The following is a 16,420-nucleotide window of genomic DNA, read 5'->3' on the forward strand; positions in this document are numbered from 1 at the left end:
ATAGCCCTTTGAATTATGTCTTTTTCACAATGTATAATTCTCTGGTTGCAGGTCACAAGGCATCTGATCTCTATTCAAAGATAGATCAGTGAGATAAGCTTTAGGAACAAACTTAGGTCTATAATAGCTGAAGTAAACTTCTTAACAATATAGTACAACAGCAAGGAACTAACTGGGAAGTGAGCTTTGCCAAACACAAACCTAAATTAACAAGACTGGAATTTAACATTTAGTGAAACAAAAAAAAATTTTTTTTTTCATTGTGAGGACATTAATCTCACAGCCTGAGAAGGCTTTATTTCATGAAATAAAAGTGAGATTCATCAGGGGGCCAAGAAAAGCCACGTGTCCCTGACTGTTTGATTTCAACAACAGTTATTATTCACTTAGCCAAAGTAATTGTTAGGGGAAGTACACTGACGGAAACCACCCACCCTGGCCAGGCACTGTCTAACCATGTAACCATCTGCATGAGTTGTTTTACTACAGGAGGTCCGTAAGGAACATGGAACAATAAGCCACCACCAACTGGAAGAGATCAGGAAAGGTCAGAAGGTGACACCACGTGTCAAACCAACTCCCAGAATCCTTCTCGATGACATCCATCTTGGCTGAGCAATGCGTGTGCCACCAGGAAGGGCTGTAAGTCAGAACGATTGGCCAAAGACAACCCAGAAACTAAGCCCATCACCATAAAATCTGAGACTGTGAGCCACGTGGCAGAGCAGTCCTCCTGGGTTCCCTTAGCCTGCTGCTCTCCACCCAGGCGCCCCTTCCCAATAAAGCCTCTTGCTTTGTCAGCACATGTATCTCCTCAGACAATTCATTTCTGAATGTTAGACAAAACCCCATGTGGGCTCTGGAAAGGGTTGGTCCCTCTTCCTGCAAGATAACCATGGAAGACTTCAAAGGTAGTACAACATCTTAATAAAACTTGTACCATGGATGAAATTCTTTTCTTAGATTCTACTTTCCACAAAACTGCTTTATACTTTCTGTATCTTTCTCCATTCAGAAACAGTCGCCTGTAAGCCAGACTTATTTCCCCCATCCCTCCCTTCCACCATTATTATTATTATTTTGGCTTTAAATTCAAGGCAATGAGGACTGTGTCTCTAAAGGACATGATAAAAGTTAACTTCAAGCTTTTTTTTTTTTTAGGCAAGTTTTTAACATACTAGAGGGTTTTACTTGCATATGCCTAGATAACTGGTTTTATAATTTCGAAAGAAATTTTCTCTAGCCAATTTTCTCCAGAGTCTAGAGAATATTGTGGCCACACTGTTGTTGGCGCCGCTGGGAGGAGGGCAAGAGGGATTCCATCTTGAAGATTGTCAGCCATCTTAAGGCAGGTGTTAGAAAACGCCGCGGGAAGAAAGAGCCACGTCTAAGGACCGTTGGTGTAGGCCTTTATTGGGCAGTCGCTCTCGGGCAGAACTCCCAGTGAGCGAGGAGACAAAGGGAGTCTGCGAGGTACGAGGGGTGGGAAAAGGTTTTATAGCCAGGGTGGGCGCTTAGGCGGAGTCTTTCGAAGAAGACGCTGGCTTCGACAGCGGTCAGTGTCCTTGGGCTCCGTATGGGTATCCGATTGGACCGTCCATATAAAGAAGAAAGCGCGGGCTTGGAACAAAGGTCGGGCTGGGAACGAAGCGCGGGCTTTTATGGCCCGCCCTCCATGGGGGTCCGGTCAGGCTGGAACGCTCAACCTGTCAGCAGGATGTAAACTGGGCCTGAACCCTGTTAACCATCCTTAATGAAAAACCAGGAAACCCCTTCCCAGATGGCAAACAAACATTGGAAGTAAAGGTCAGTTTGTCTCAGTTAGATAAACGATAGCGCCTGCACCTGCATATTGTAACTGTTAATTCTTCCACACCTGCGTGTCGTAAAAATAATTACTAACATGTAAGCAGTTGTGTAGCGGAGAGCATAGCACCAAGTCCTCCAAAATCATCGGGGTCCTTGTTGGGAACCAATTCCCCCGGACCCTCTGGCGTAATAAACTGTACTCACTGTCTGGAGGGTTTTGTGACTCTGGATTCTTCAACACTGCCTTTTCTCTTTTAGTGTTCTTAATACTGATATTACCTTTGAGGAGTAGAGGTACTTCATATATAATATGTACACAGATATAAAGAGGCAGACTAGAGTTCTCGTTTTCAGTCACTCAGTCATTTCCAACTCTTTGTGATCCCATGAACTACAGCACGCAGGCTTCCCTGTCCTTCACCATCTCCTGGAGCTTGCTCAAACTCAACCATTAGGTCAGTAATGTCATCCAACCATCTCGTCCTCTTTTGTCCCCTTCACCTCTTGCCTTCACTCTTTCCCAGCCTCGGGGTCTTTTTTAATGAGTCTGCTCTTTGCATCAGGTGGCCAAAGTATGGGAGTTTCAGCTTCCGCATCAGTCCTTTCAGTGAATATTCAGGACTGATTTCCTTTAGGATGGACTGGTTGGATCTCCTTGCAGTCCAAGGGACTCTCAAGAGTCTTCTCCAACACTACAGTTCAAAAGCATCAATTCTTCAGCACTCAGCCTTCTTTATGGTCCAACTCTCATGTCCATACATGACTAATGGAAAAACCATAGCGTTGACTAGACAGACCTTTGCTGGCAAAGTAATGTCTCTGCTTGTTTAATATGCTGTCTAGGTTTATCATAGGTTTTCTTCCAAGGAGAAGAGTCTTAATTTCATAGCTGTAGTCACCACCACCTGCAGTGATTTTGGAGCCCAAGAAAATAAAGTCTGTCTCTGCTTCCATTGTTTCCCTATCTATATGCCATGAAGTGATGAGACCAGATGCCATAATCTTCGTTTTTTGAATGTTGAGTTTTAAGCCAGTTTTTTCACTCTCCTTTTTCACTTTCATCAAGGGGCTCTTTTTTATTCCTCTTTGCTTTCTACCATAAGGGTACTGTCATCTGCATATCTGAGGTTATTGATATTTCTCCCAGCAAACTTAATTCCAGCTTGTGCTTCAATCAGCCCTGCATTTCTCATGAAGTACTCTGCATAAAAGTTAAATAAGAAAAACAAACAAACAAAAAAGTTAAATAAGTAAGCTGACAATATACACCCATTGTTACTGAGTCAAATCTCGCTCTGCTTGCTGCACGATAGGCCAATGAATCCGAGAGACAAACTGTTGAGGCAAGGAAGATACTTTAATTAGGGAGTTGAAGACTGAGATGTCAGGCTAGCACCTCAAAATAACCATCTTACTGGGGCCTGGATGCCAGGTTCTTTTATAGGTCAGACAGAGAAAGAAGCAGTGAGGACCTAAAGTCAAAAGGCAGAACAGAGAGGGAGATGCAGTAAGGAAGTACAGTAAAAGGATCATCAGTCTTGTAAAACATCTCTAAGGCAATGTCCAGCCTTCAGAAGGGGTGTTAATCTCTTCTATTCACAGGTGGGCAGGGACAAACTATCCCTCCAAGAGCTGAACAAAGGCACTTTAATTTACAGTCCAGAAGAGGGGAAGGATCCTCTAGGCAAGCCATTGAGTATGACTATAATATTAAAAGCAAGTTAAAGAGTTTCCAACATGGAGTCAGAATTGGTTTCCTCTCTGCAACACCTTAATGTTCTCCTTTCCCATTTTTGAACAATTCCATTGTTCCATGTCTGGTTCTAACTGTTGCTTCTTGACCTGCATAAAGGTTTCCCAGGAAGCAGGTAATGTGGTCTGGTATTTCACCTTCCCTCCCTCCTTCGAAAGATCTCATGGCTTCATTTAAAAGCTTAGTTATGAATCAGGGATTACCATATAAACTTACTAGTTTATAAGCAGTTGGTATACATTAAGGTTGCATGTTCAGATGACTGAGGTCAGCTATCTGTAAATTTGGCTGAGAAGTGTCCTTTTTTTCCTTGGTTGCAGGTCCTTGAGGCCTGTATTTATATTCTAGTTTAGACATTTGCAAGACAAAGACACTATTTGCTTTTTTCAAAGAACAGTTCTGTTGCCTAAAGCTACTAAAATCAGGGACAAGATTTTTAGTCAAACTGATTTAGGAAGTTCTATGTTCTATTACTTCAGAGTTAAATTATTATGCCTTCAAAGTTTGTCTAAGGTATTCAGCACAGACCTTTCTGAATTTATAAATTGAGCCAAAGCAAAATTCCTATTTTTATATAAGAGGTCTCAGATCCCCAGAGTCAAGTAGAGCTGAGGAAATCAGGCCCTTTTTGCCTAACTGTTCCAAAATTATTGCTGGACAGATATCTCAGTGTAAATTTTTCTAGCCCCTTAAATATATAACTTAAAACTAGGGTAAATAGAACACACTTGTTTGGATTTTACTTTTGGGGACCAGTAGGGAGCCTCTCTTGACTGATTAACTTTAGGTAGTGTAATAATGTCAAATTTTGTTTTAATTACATAAATGTCCATTCTATTTATCCCATACCTAATAAACATAAAATTTTTTTTTTAATTTGTGGAGAATATTTTTTTTTTTACTTTACCTCCTTGTAATAATAGCTAGATTTTCCTTCCAAATTCTTCCTATTGATATTCTTAATTGTTCTTATTAGCATCTGTAAGAGACATTGAGGGGAACATCACAATGACACTATCTAAACCAGTATCTTGGGCTTCCTTGATAAGAGCTCAGTTGGTAAAGAATCCACCTGCAATGCAGGAGACCTGGGTTCAATCCCTGGGTTGGGAAGATCCCTGGAGAAGGGAAAGGCTACCCACTCCAGTATTCTGGCCTGGAGAATTCCATGGACTATACATGGGGTCACAAACAGTAGGACACAACTGAGTGACGAGCACTTTCTTTCTTTCACAAACTAGTATCTCTTCTTCTCAGGTTAATTAGACTTTTGCTTTATCAGTCAGTTCAGTTCAGTTGCTCAGTCCTGTCCCACTCTTTGGGACCCCATGGACTGGAGCAAACCAGGCTTCCCTGTCCATCACCAACTCCCGGATCTTGCTCGAACTCATGTCCATTGAGTCGGTCATGTCATCCAACCATCTCATCCTCTGTCGTCCCCTTCTCCTCCTGCCTTCAATTTTTCCCAGCATCAGGGTCTTTTCAAATGAGTCAGCCTTTCGAATCAGGTGGCCAAAGTATTGGAGCTTTAGCTCCAATGAATATTGGATGAATTAATGAATATTCAAGACTGATTTCCTTTAGGATGGACTGGTTTGATCTCTTTGCAGTCTAAAGGACTCTCAAGAGTCTTCTCCAACACCACACTTCAAAAGCATTAATCCTTCTGCATTCAGCTCTCTTTATGGTCCAACTCTCACATCCATACATGACTACTGGAAAAACCATAACTTTGACTGTACAGACCTTTGTCAGTAAAATAATATCTCTGCTTTTTAATATACTGTCTAGGTTTGTCATTGCTTTTTTCCCAAGGAACAAGCGTCTTTTAATTTCATGGTTGCAGTCATCATCTGCAGCAATTTTGGAGACCAAGAAAATAAAGTCTGTCACTATTTCCATTGTTTCCCCATCTATTTGCCATGAAGTGATAGGACCAGATGCCATGATTTCAGTTTTCTGAATGTTGAGTTTCAAGCCAGCTTTTTTACACTTCTCTTTCACTTTCATCAAAAAGCTCTTTAGTTCCTCTTCGCTTTCTGCCATAAAGGTGGTGTCCGCAGGCCAGAAATTCTGTGTCCTGTCATGATCCAGGCATGGATTGGAAAAGAATTTCCAGATATGAGACAGAATGAGAGGGAAATAAAGTTTATTAGAGTGCGAGATGCTGTTAGAACAACGGGCCAGCTCAAGGGAGAATCAACGTTGAACAGGGGTCCTTAGTTCACTTTTATAGCCAGGGTAGAAGGAGTGGGATAGGCGTCTTACGGGTCATTTGCTGATTGGATGAGGAATGTATGCTGGGTGGGGAAGAGTAGGGCAAATACCTTCTCCCTATAGGGGAGGAGGGGAGACAGGTTATACTATTCCATTAATAGTCACAACATGAGGGAGGGAAGGATGATAAGGGTCTGTTTTCCCGTTCCTGTATTCCAAGACCCTCCTTGGTTTTTTCTGCTCTTTTGTCCTTGGGTCACCACATTCCTCCTTCTCTTTATCTTTAGGGCCAATTCTTTGGCCCCTGTTGATACCCTGCTCATGTCTAACTATCTACCTATTTCCTTTTTCAGGCATTTGGGAACCCAGTCTCAAAGGAACAGGGGCAATTCGCGCTCTGACATCTTCAGGCTGCACAGGGGCGTCGTGGGGTTCTGGGTTCTCTTTGCCTGCTCTCTGTCAGGGTGCATTTACAGAAGGAAATGGAATGATAAGGTGACTTGTTTCAGCATCGTCTAGGTGTTGGTCAGGGAATATTCTTGTCATACTACCACTTTAGATTTGTTGTAGTCTAGAAGAAACAAACTTAACAAGAAAGTCAAAGGTACATGGCCCAAAGATTAATAGAAATAGAAGAGCTGCTCAAGGGCCAGCCAGGAGAACCAGGACTAGACATTGGTTTGTGACATTAGTGTTTCTCTAGGTATGAGAAGATGCAAGAATTTGGGCTCATAAAATCTTTACCTGAAAACATCTGACTATCTGAAGGCCGGTTCTTCTGGGTTTTTCCCAGAGCACAGAGTGCCTTATTTCTGATCTCCACCCTGAACTCCTTTCAGGGGGTGTCAAAGGTCAGCAGCTTGCAGTGGTCATAATTTAATCTTTGTAAAGGCAGCTGGCCAGTGCCGACTTCCAGTCAGCAGGGTCCCTTCATAGCCCCATATCTGACCATGCTTTGGGGCATTTCATGGACACTGTGTCCCGCAGTGCTGGAAAGGCTCATTCCCAGGTCTACCGAAGATTCCATTGACATTCCAATCAATATGCTGTTACTAGACCAGGCCTTGGCAAGTGACAAAAGTCTCTGGACCATTCTTGTCTTACTAGCCTCTTGGTCCAGGGAAATATTCCCTCTTGTTGCTTCTTCCCATTTCTAGAGTTACATTATTACAATCATTGATCTCATATGGAACTGCATATCAACATTTTATCACAGGCTCAGTCACACATTTAGTAACATAAGAAACACTCTTCTGAAACAAGCGACACAGAAAATAATATAGCTAGCAGTTATTAGTAAGGTCACAAGCAAGAATTTAAGTCAATTACAAAACAAGCTTTGGTTACAAAATGGGAAACATGGTGGGAGGGATAAACCAGGAGCTTAGGCTGAACATGCACACACTACTATATTTAAAATAGATAACCAACAAGGACCTACCGTACCGCACAAGGAACTCTACTTAATATTGTGTAATAACCTATATGAGAAAAGAATCTTAAAAAGAATGAATATATGTATAACTGATCTGAAGAAGGCAATGGCAACGTACTCTAGTACTCTTGCCTGGAAAATCCCATGGACGGAGGAGCCTAGTAGGCTGCAGTCCATGAGGTCGCTAAGAGTCAGACACAACTGAGCAACTTCACTTTCACGCATTGGAGAAGGAGATGGCAACCCACTCCAGTGTTCTTACCTGGAGAATCCCAGGGATGGGGAAGCCTGGTGGGCTGCCGTCTATGGGGTCGCACAGGGTCAGACGTGACTGAAGCGACTTAGCAGCAGTAGCAGCAGCAGCATGTATAAATGAATCACTTTGTTGTATACCTGAAACTAACACAACACTGTAAATCAACCATACTCTGATAAAATTTAAGGGAAAAAAAAAAGAATTAAGTCAAGAAATTTCATTAGGTATAGCCCAGTATACCCCAGGTCATCTGACTTAGTTAAATGATTATAGCCAGTTGTTAATCTCCTGGTTGTACATCATGGAGCATCTGATCTTTATCTGAAGATTGGTTACTGAGATAAGCTTTAGAAACAAACGTAGAGTGTCTTTTTTAATAACTTAATTAAATCTTTTAGCAATATGACAAAACAACAAGGAACTATCTCAGAAGTGAGTCTTATAAACACTAGACCTTAGTTAACAAAACTAGAAACTTAATTTAACAATTAAAAAAACTTAATATTCAGTGAAACATGATTTTTTTCATTGAGAGCATTAACCCTGTAGCCAGGGAAGGCTTTAACCCATCAAATAAAAATGAGGTTTGAAAAAGAAAAAAAAAAGAATTAAAAAAAAAATGAGGTTTGTCAGGGAGCCAGGAAAATCCAAGCAGCCATCTTGGATTTACCATAGCCCTGACTGATTTACAGCTTTTGTTCACCCATTTTTAATTCCCTGATTTAGGAGTAGAATGTTGCCATGTTTTAAGAACATCAGAATAGCAAAATTCTAACCGCGAGGGCTTATTTTTTATAGAAGCAGAATGAGCTTTGTCTACATGTACTATAATCTTAAATAATGTTTATTTGCTTTACCAAAGTAATGAAAGATTTTTAAAATGAATATAAATCCCTTAAAGGCAAAGAAATTCATAATCTGTTATCAAAAGCTCCACTGTAAGAAAACTTTGTTCTCTTAATAGAGAGAGTAGACTAAATTCCAGTCTGTTAACTTTGTTCTCTTAATAGAGAGAGTAGACTAAATTCCAGTCTGTTACCAGTTTACCAGATAACAAACAAAATTTGTTTATTGGTTAATCTTAGAAAAGTCTTTTCCATAAATCTTGAAGTAGCAGTATTCTTGCAAAGGCATCAGAGTGAAACCATAGAAGGCATGTTTAAAATCTGATTAAATTGCAATTGACAAAGTAACCTGGTCATTGCTGTGACTTGTAACACTTTAACATGATAGCTAGAATTATAACTGACAACATTATACCAGGACATATCAAATTTTCATGAATTCCACATAATTTTAGGATACGTATATTAGTAACATCAACCATAACAGTGTAACTTGAGAAGATTTATTACCCCTTCAACAGTACTTCCCATATAGTTTAACATGTCCAGTGAACCCAGGTAGTTTAATACCTCTTTGGGATGTCCCAGGGGCCCTCTGAGGCATCCCAAAGTTAGCTAGAAGTCAAGTTATTTAGAAGTTTTTCTGATAAACACCAAAAGGGTATATAGCATTCAGTCAGATAGAATCACATAGATCACTGTGAAACAATATATTCACTTAGCCAAAGTAGCAAAGAAGATTTCAAAGGTAAACATAGAACAGATCACTTCAGAGGTGAAGAAACTTAAAATCCATTATCAAAGGCATTTCAACATCTCAAGAAAACTTGCATTTATGCACAAAACTCTTCCCTTGATGTCCACTTTCTATAAAACCTTCTTATCACTTTTTATACCCATTACTTTGTTCTCCCATCCTGAAACAGCCACCTGTAAGTTAGACCTACTTCCTTTTCCCTTCATAAAATGTAATTTCATTCCTCATACATTCTTTACTGAAAACACACTTCCTACTTTCCTTTAGCAACCAAGAACTGACATTTATATTAGCATTCTATAGATTGGTGAACATAAATACCAGTGATAATTTCCAAAAAAAACACATTTGCCTTCTTATAGAGAATATCTCAGGATGGCACCAAACACTGTTCATTAACAGTCCAAAATCTTTAAGGGTGTTTGCTATGACCAGTGCATTCTCTTGGCAGAACTCTATTAGCCTTTTCCCTGCTTCATTCTGTACTCCAAGACCAAATTTGCCAAATTTGTTACTCCAGGTGTTTCCTGACTTCCTACTTTTGCATTCCAGTCCCCTATAATGAAAAGGACATCTTTTTTGGGTATTAATCCTAGAAGGTCTTGTAGGGCTTCATAGAACTGTTCAACTTCAGCTTCTTCCGCATTAGTGGCCAGGGCATAGACTTGGATTACCTTGATACTGAATGGTTTGCCTTGGAAATGAACAGAGATCATTCTGTCGTTTTTGAGATTGCATCCAAGTACTGCATTTTGGACTCTTTTGTTGACTATGATGGCTACTCCATTTATTCTAAGGGATTCTTGCCCACAGTAATAGATATAATGGTCATCAAGAAAATTAGAGATACCAAGGGAATATTTCATGCAAAGATGGGCACAATAAAGGATAGAAATGGTATGGCCCTAAAAGAAGCAGAAGATATTAAGAAGAGGTGGCAAGAATACACAGAAGAACTATACAAAAAAGATCTTCATGACCCAGATAATCATGATGGTATGATCACTGACCTAGAGCCAGACATCCTCGAATGCAAAGTCAAGTGGGCCTTAGGAAGCATAACTATGAACAAAACTAGTGGAGGTGACGGAATTCCAGTTGAGCTATTTCAAATCCTAAAAGATGATGCTGTGAAAGTGCTATGCCAGCAAATTTGGAAACCTTAGCAGTGGCCACAGGACTGGAAAAGGTCCGTTTTCATTCCAATCCCAATGAAAGGCAATGCCAAAGAATGCTCAAACTATCGCACAATTGCACTCATCTCACACGCTAGTAAAATAGGGCTCAAAATTTTCCAAGCCAGGTTTCAACAGTATGTGAACTGTGAACTTCCAGATGTTCAAGCTGGATTTAGAAAAGGCAGAGGAACCAAAGATCAAATTGCCAACATCCATTGTAACATAGAAAAAGCAAGAGAGTTCCAGAAAAACATCTACTTCTGCTTCACTGATTATGCCAAAGCCTTTGACTGTGTGGATCACAACAAACTGTGGAAACTTCTTAAAGAGATGGGAATACCAGACCACCTGATCTGCCTCTTGAGAAATCGTATGCAGGTCAGGAAGCAACAGTTAGAAATGGACATGGAACAACAGACTGGTTCCAAATAGGGAAAGGAGTATGTTAAGGCTGTATATGGTCAGCCTGCTTATTTAACTTTTATGCAGAGTACATTAGGAGAAACGCTGGGCTGGATGAAGAACAAGCTGGAATCAAAATTGAGGGGAGAAATATCAATAACCTCAGATATGCAGATGATACCCTTCTTATGGCAGAAAGTGAAGAACTAAAGAGCCTCTTGATGAAAGTGAAAGAGGAGAGTGAAACAGTTGGCTTAAACCTCAACATTCAGAAAACTAAGATCAAGGCATTTGGTCCCATCAGTTCAGTCAGTCAGTTCAGTCGCTCAGTCATGTCCGACTCTTTGCGACCCCATGAATTGCAGCACGCCAGGCCTCCCTGTCCATCACCAATAGATGGGAAAATAGTGAAAACAGTGACAGACTTTATTTTGGGGGGCTCCAAAATCACTGCACATGGTAACTGCAGCCATGAAATTAAAAGATGCTTGCTCCTTTGAAGAAAAGTTATGACCAAACTAGACAGCATATTACAAAGCAGAGACATTACTTTGGCAACAAAGATCCATCTAGTCAAAGCTATGGTTTTTCCAGTGGTCATGTATGGACATGAGAGTTGGACCATAAAGAAGGCTGAGTGCCGAAGAATTGATGGTTTTGAACTGTGGTGTTGGAGAAGACTCTTGAGAGTCCCTTGGACTGCAAGGAGATCCAACCAGTCCATCCTAAAGGAAATCAGTCCTGAATATTCATTGGAGGACTGATGTTGAAGCTGAAACTCCAATACTTTGGCCACCTGATTCGAAGAGCTGACTCATTTGAAAAGACCCTGGTGCTGGGAAAGATTGAGGGCAGGAGGAGAAGGGGAGGACAGAGGATGAGATGGTTGGGTGGCATCACCGACTCAATGAACATGGGTTTGGATGGACTCTGGGAGCTGGTGATGGACAGGGAGGCCTGGCATGCTGCGGTTCATGGGGTCTCAAAGAGTCAGACACGACTGAGCGACTGAACTGAACTGAACTGAACCCTGAATACAGGGTTCAAACTTACAACCTGCCCCTCTACTTTACTGTAAATACCCATAGTATTTTACTTTAAATACCCATAGTATTTGTCTAGTATATTATACAATTTGCAGATTCACCATATCACTTCTCTATGTCGCTCCCCACCATCCCCTGACAGGGAAGCCTGGCATGCTTCAGTCCAAGGGGTCACAAAGAGCCCCACACGACTTACTGACTGAACAACAAAAAACCTTCCCCCATTCTACCATAAGAGCTCCACTAAATCAGGGGTTTTTATCTGTCTTTCTAAGCCATGCATCACAATCTGAAAAGGTATTGGCACTGGTACTAGGTGCACAGCAAATATTTGTGGAGGAAGTGAATTTTAAAAAATATAGCATGATTCCAATTTTACTTTCTTATTTTAAAGCATAAACATGTATACACACGTGTAGAGGGAGGGAGAAGAAAAACAGTCAAAATGTTAATGGTGATTTTAAGTGATATTTTCCCTTCTTCATGTTTTCCCGTGGTTTTATTCCCCAAACTCGATGTGAAAATGTATTATCTCATCATAAGAAAACTGCTTTTTAAAACGTCTCTTCTAAATCTCGGGTGACATACATTGCCACGCACAGCGAATTGTGCCTACTGCAAGTTGCACAAAGCCATTTTTCTGTAATCAACAATTCAGAAGGCATTGATGGTCTTTAAATAAATTACAGGTTTAAGCAATCGCCCAGTATTTTGTCGTGGTTAAACATTTCTTAAAGGAATAAGAAACCTTGCTCCTGCGGGCGACCGCGTTATCCCTGGGGAACACACCCACCTAGCAACCGGGAGTGGAGCTGAAGCCTGGCACTGCGCCTTTAATTCCCGGGTTGGGAGGGGCGGTGGAGAATTTCCGCTCCCCCACTCCCACCGCGGCCCTGGAGGCAGCTGTCACCTGTAAGGCGAGCACCGCGCATGGGGGATGGAGTCCGGCGCCCATTGGACAGGCTGTAAAGGCAGACACCTACCCCGAAGACTGGGGACCCCGCGGGGCTGGGACGGGGGTCGCGCGCCGCGGCCCCCGGCTCCTTTCTCCAGGAGACTGCCGGGCCCCGCTGCGCTGGCATGACCGAGGTCCAGCTTCGAGGACACGCCCGCCACGCCTCGGTGAAAAAGATCAGGTGAGCCTGGTCGAGGCGGACCTGACTCCCGGAACCCCGGCTCCCTCCTCCGGCGGCGCCGCGACGTCCACCTTGCCTAGCAACCGGGAACCGCGGAGTTGGTGGGAGCGGGCGGCCTGGCTTTCCCCTTGCGGGGCGATAAGTGACCATGGCGCTGGCCGCGGCCGCGGCCGCAGCGGCCGCCGGGGTGAGCCAGGCGGCGGTGCTGGGCTTCCTGCAGGAGAACGGCGGGAAGGTGCGCAACTCGGAGCTGCTGAGCCGCTTCAAACCGCTGCTGGAGGCCGGCGACCCACGCGGCCGCGCCGCCCGCAGGGACCGCTTCAAGCAGTTTGTCAACGACGTGGCCGTGGTGAAGGAGCTTGACGGCGTCAAATTCGTGGTACTGAGGAAGAAGTCGCGGTCCCGCGACGGACCCGAGCCCCCGCCCTGCTGCTTCCAGAGCGCCCGGGAGGCACCAGCCCCGCCGTCGAAGGTCACTTCTGTATCACAGGAGGAAACCGCGGCCTCGGGGGCTCTGTCCTCGTCCTGGGCACCGAGGGCGGCGGAACCGGCTGAGGACCCGGCCCCGCCATCAGAGCCGCAGGACACCACCGGGACTCCGGCCTCAGAGCCCACTCAGGGGCTGTTGTTAGACTCGGCCTGGCAGTTAGGGGTGCCCTCGGACCCCCAGATTCCAGCTTTTGAGCTGGCCCAGCCCGCTGAGGGTCTCTCTGAAGATATGGCCCCACCGTCCACGGCGCCGTCAGAGGCACCCTCGCCCCGCATAGAACCGCCACACCCAGAAGCTGCGCCTCGGGGGCCACCACCACCCGCTCCGCGCCCGCAGCCTCAGAAGCCCTGCATGCTGCCTGTGCGCTGCGTCCCCGGCCCCTCGGCGCTGCGGATCCGGGTTGAGGAGCAGGGCCTGCGCAGGCAGCTGTCGGAGGAGCCCAGCCCGCGGAGCTCCCCGATGCTGCTGCGGCGGCTCTCGGTTGAGGAGGCCGGCCTGGGCCTCGGTCTGGGCTCTGGCCGCTCCCCTCACCTGAGGCGCCTGTCGCGCGCCGGCCCGCGCCTGCTGAGCCCCGACACCGAGGAGGCTCCGGCTGCCCCGCCGCCGTCCGCCGTGCCCCTGGAGCCGGCCGAACACGAGTGGCTAGTGCGGGTGGCTGGGGGCCGCTGGACCCACCAGCTGCACGGGCTGCTGCTGCGCGACGTCGGCCTGGCAGCCAAACGCGACTTCATGTCTGGTTTCACGGCCCTGCACTGGGCCGCTAAGAGCGGCGACCTCGAGATGGTGCAGCAGCTGGTGGAGGTCGCGCGGCGTGGGGGCGCACGGGTCGACGTCAACGCGCGCTCGCACGGCGGCTACACGCCGCTGCACTTGGCGGCGCTGCACGGCCACGAGGATGCGGCCGTGCTCTTGGTAGTCCGCCTGGGTGCGCAGGTGCACGTGCGCGACCACAGCGGACGGCGCGCTTACCAGTACCTGCAGTCCGGCGCCTCGTATGCTCTGCGTCGCCTACTTGGCGACCCTGGACTGCGAGGTTCGACCGAAACTGACGGGGCTGCTGGTAGTAGTGGCAGTTTTGCGGCCCGGCGCCCTGTGCAGGTGGCGGCCACCATCCTCAGTTCCACCACTAGCGCGTTTCTGGGCGTCCTGGCTGATGACCTGATGCTCCAGGATCTGGCTCGAGGCATGAGGAAGTCAAGCTCCTTAAGCAAATTCTTGGGAGCCTCGCCCATGGCTCCTCGTAAAAAGACAAAGATCCGCGGCAGTCTGCCAGCCTTTTCAGAAATCTCTCGTCGACCCACTCCGGGGCCCTTGGCTGGTCTAGTGCCCAGCCTACCCCCAGCAACCTGACGGTTCCCAAGGTTACGACTTAGTCTCTCTAATCGGCCCTCCCTCTCACAGTCAAAGCCTGCCCAAGACCGTGGCCAACACTTTTGGCTCCATCGTGTCTCCAGCTTTGTCCACTGCAGCCTGTTTTACCCAAGCGGGCCTTTGCCGCCAACTTCTTAATCTTTCTTCAGAGATGGGGTTCAAGATCTCCGTGAGAGCCTCCTATGAAGAACTCTGGAAATCAGGCTTGAACCTTGGAGGAGATTTGCAATTTAGGATCAAAGGTTCGGGGGCAGCAGCTGGTCTGGCCCCTGAATGATTTAACCCAATGCCTCTGCATCTATATACTTCCAAAGCAGAATTACAGCTTTGTGTGATGATAGATTATTTGTCAGCTTTTAAGCTATGCAGTGCATTTGTAATTTGATGCTTTTATCCTGTTTTTAAGTTGAAATGAGGTAAAACAACTTTCATAAAATAACCTCTTGAAATTATATTTTTCCAAAATGCTCAGACATTTTCAATCTTTTGCTAAATATTTTGGAATTCTATTTAAAAAAAAAAACGATTAAGATCTAAAGGAATTAAGTCCCAACCAACAAAACCCTTGAATGGTTATCTACCTCATTTTAAGCAATCAAGATGTCAGACAGTCTTGAACACAGAAAGTGACCATTGTGAATGTAATTAATTAAAGTTATACTGTGAATGCTAAATGTTAGAAAATAAGTGCATCTTGGGAGTAAAAGTGATTTAACAATGAGAGAAAAGAGACATTTTTGGCAAATACTTTTAATTTGTGGTTGTCTTCCCCCCCCCCCCCTTTGAGACCAGCTCTGGGTTATTTATTTATTTATTTTTAAATTGAAGAAGAAACAAAGGTACAGAGCAATTAGGTAACTTTGTCCAAAGTGTTAGTTGCTCAATCATGTCCGACTCTTTTTGACCCCATGGACTGTAGCCCACTATGCTCCTCTGTCCATGGAATTCTCCAGGCAAGAATACTGAAGTGGGTTGCCATGCCCTTCTTCTGTGGTTGTCTTTATGGTGAAATATAAACATGTATCTTTGGCAGTGGTCGCTGGCTACTTTGATATGGCATGAATATTTAACTTTTAATAATTTGATTTATTTGTGAATTGCACCATTGTGCCATGTTTCTGAATCTGTGGCTTTCAAATCTGGCTGAGCCTTTCACTGCAGTAGGTGAATATTCAAAGACAAAAAATGTCATAACCTAACACCAGGAAAATAACTGGTTAAATAGTAACAGATACAATTAAGGAGCAACTATTTTATATGAAAGTTCTATACAAGCAAAACTTATGTGGTAGCCATTTTAAAAAGCCATCTGAAAGCAAACAACTTATTCCAAAATAGCAAATGCAAAGTCTCCTTGCTCAGCGACTTTAGAGAGGGGTAGCTTAATTCACCTGTATCTTTGCTCCTATTTATAATTGAGAAGGTTTTAAGTATTGCCAGGATTTCTCAGGTTCAACCCAGCATAATTGTAATGGCTCTTTTCCCATTTTAAAGATATGGAGTCTATTTGCTCAACCAATTTTTAAAAAAATATCATATTGTAATAATGCTCTGCTTTTGCAAATTGGGTTTGCATGTGATTAGTTATACCAAATAGTTTTTGTGGCCAGGGTAGTGGGGCTCCCCTCCCATATATGTATCAATGAGGCCTCTGAAATTATTTAAGGCAGTCCTTCCTGGAATGTTTTGATTTAAACAATGAAATAAACATTTTCCCATTTTGTT

General features: G+C 44.2%; 1 protein-coding gene and 1 long non-coding RNA gene across 2 annotated transcripts; one reads left to right on the forward strand and one right to left on the reverse strand.

Moving 5' to 3' along the window:
* Nucleotides 1-1,388: 1,388 nt before the first annotated feature.
* LOC139032397 (uncharacterized) lies at nt 1,389-7,608 on the reverse strand. Its single transcript, XR_011484926.1, has 2 exons — nt 7,477-7,608; nt 1,389-3,010 (listed from the first exon to the last, which is right to left on the reverse strand). It is a non-coding gene; the product is annotated as an uncharacterized lncRNA (long non-coding RNA).
* A 4,953-nt stretch (nt 7,609-12,561) lies between these two features.
* On the forward strand, nt 12,562-16,420 carry SOWAHA (sosondowah ankyrin repeat domain family member A). The gene has a single exon (XM_020897571.2). It carries the CDS (start codon nt 12,983-12,985, stop codon nt 14,672-14,674), a length of 1,692 nt encoding a protein of 563 aa, XP_020753230.1. The 5' UTR covers nt 12,562-12,982; the 3' UTR covers nt 14,675-16,420.

This window comes from Odocoileus virginianus, chromosome 3 (assembly GCF_023699985.2).
Source record: "Odocoileus virginianus isolate 20LAN1187 ecotype Illinois chromosome 3, Ovbor_1.2, whole genome shotgun sequence".
Lineage (NCBI taxonomy): Eukaryota > Metazoa > Chordata > Mammalia > Artiodactyla > Cervidae > Odocoileus > Odocoileus virginianus.

Excerpts from the sequence above, each read along its gene's own strand:
- SOWAHA (XM_020897571.2), top strand. The coding sequence starts at position 12,983 with ATGGCGCTGGCCGCGGCCGCGGCCGCAGCGGCCGCCGGGGTGAGCCAG.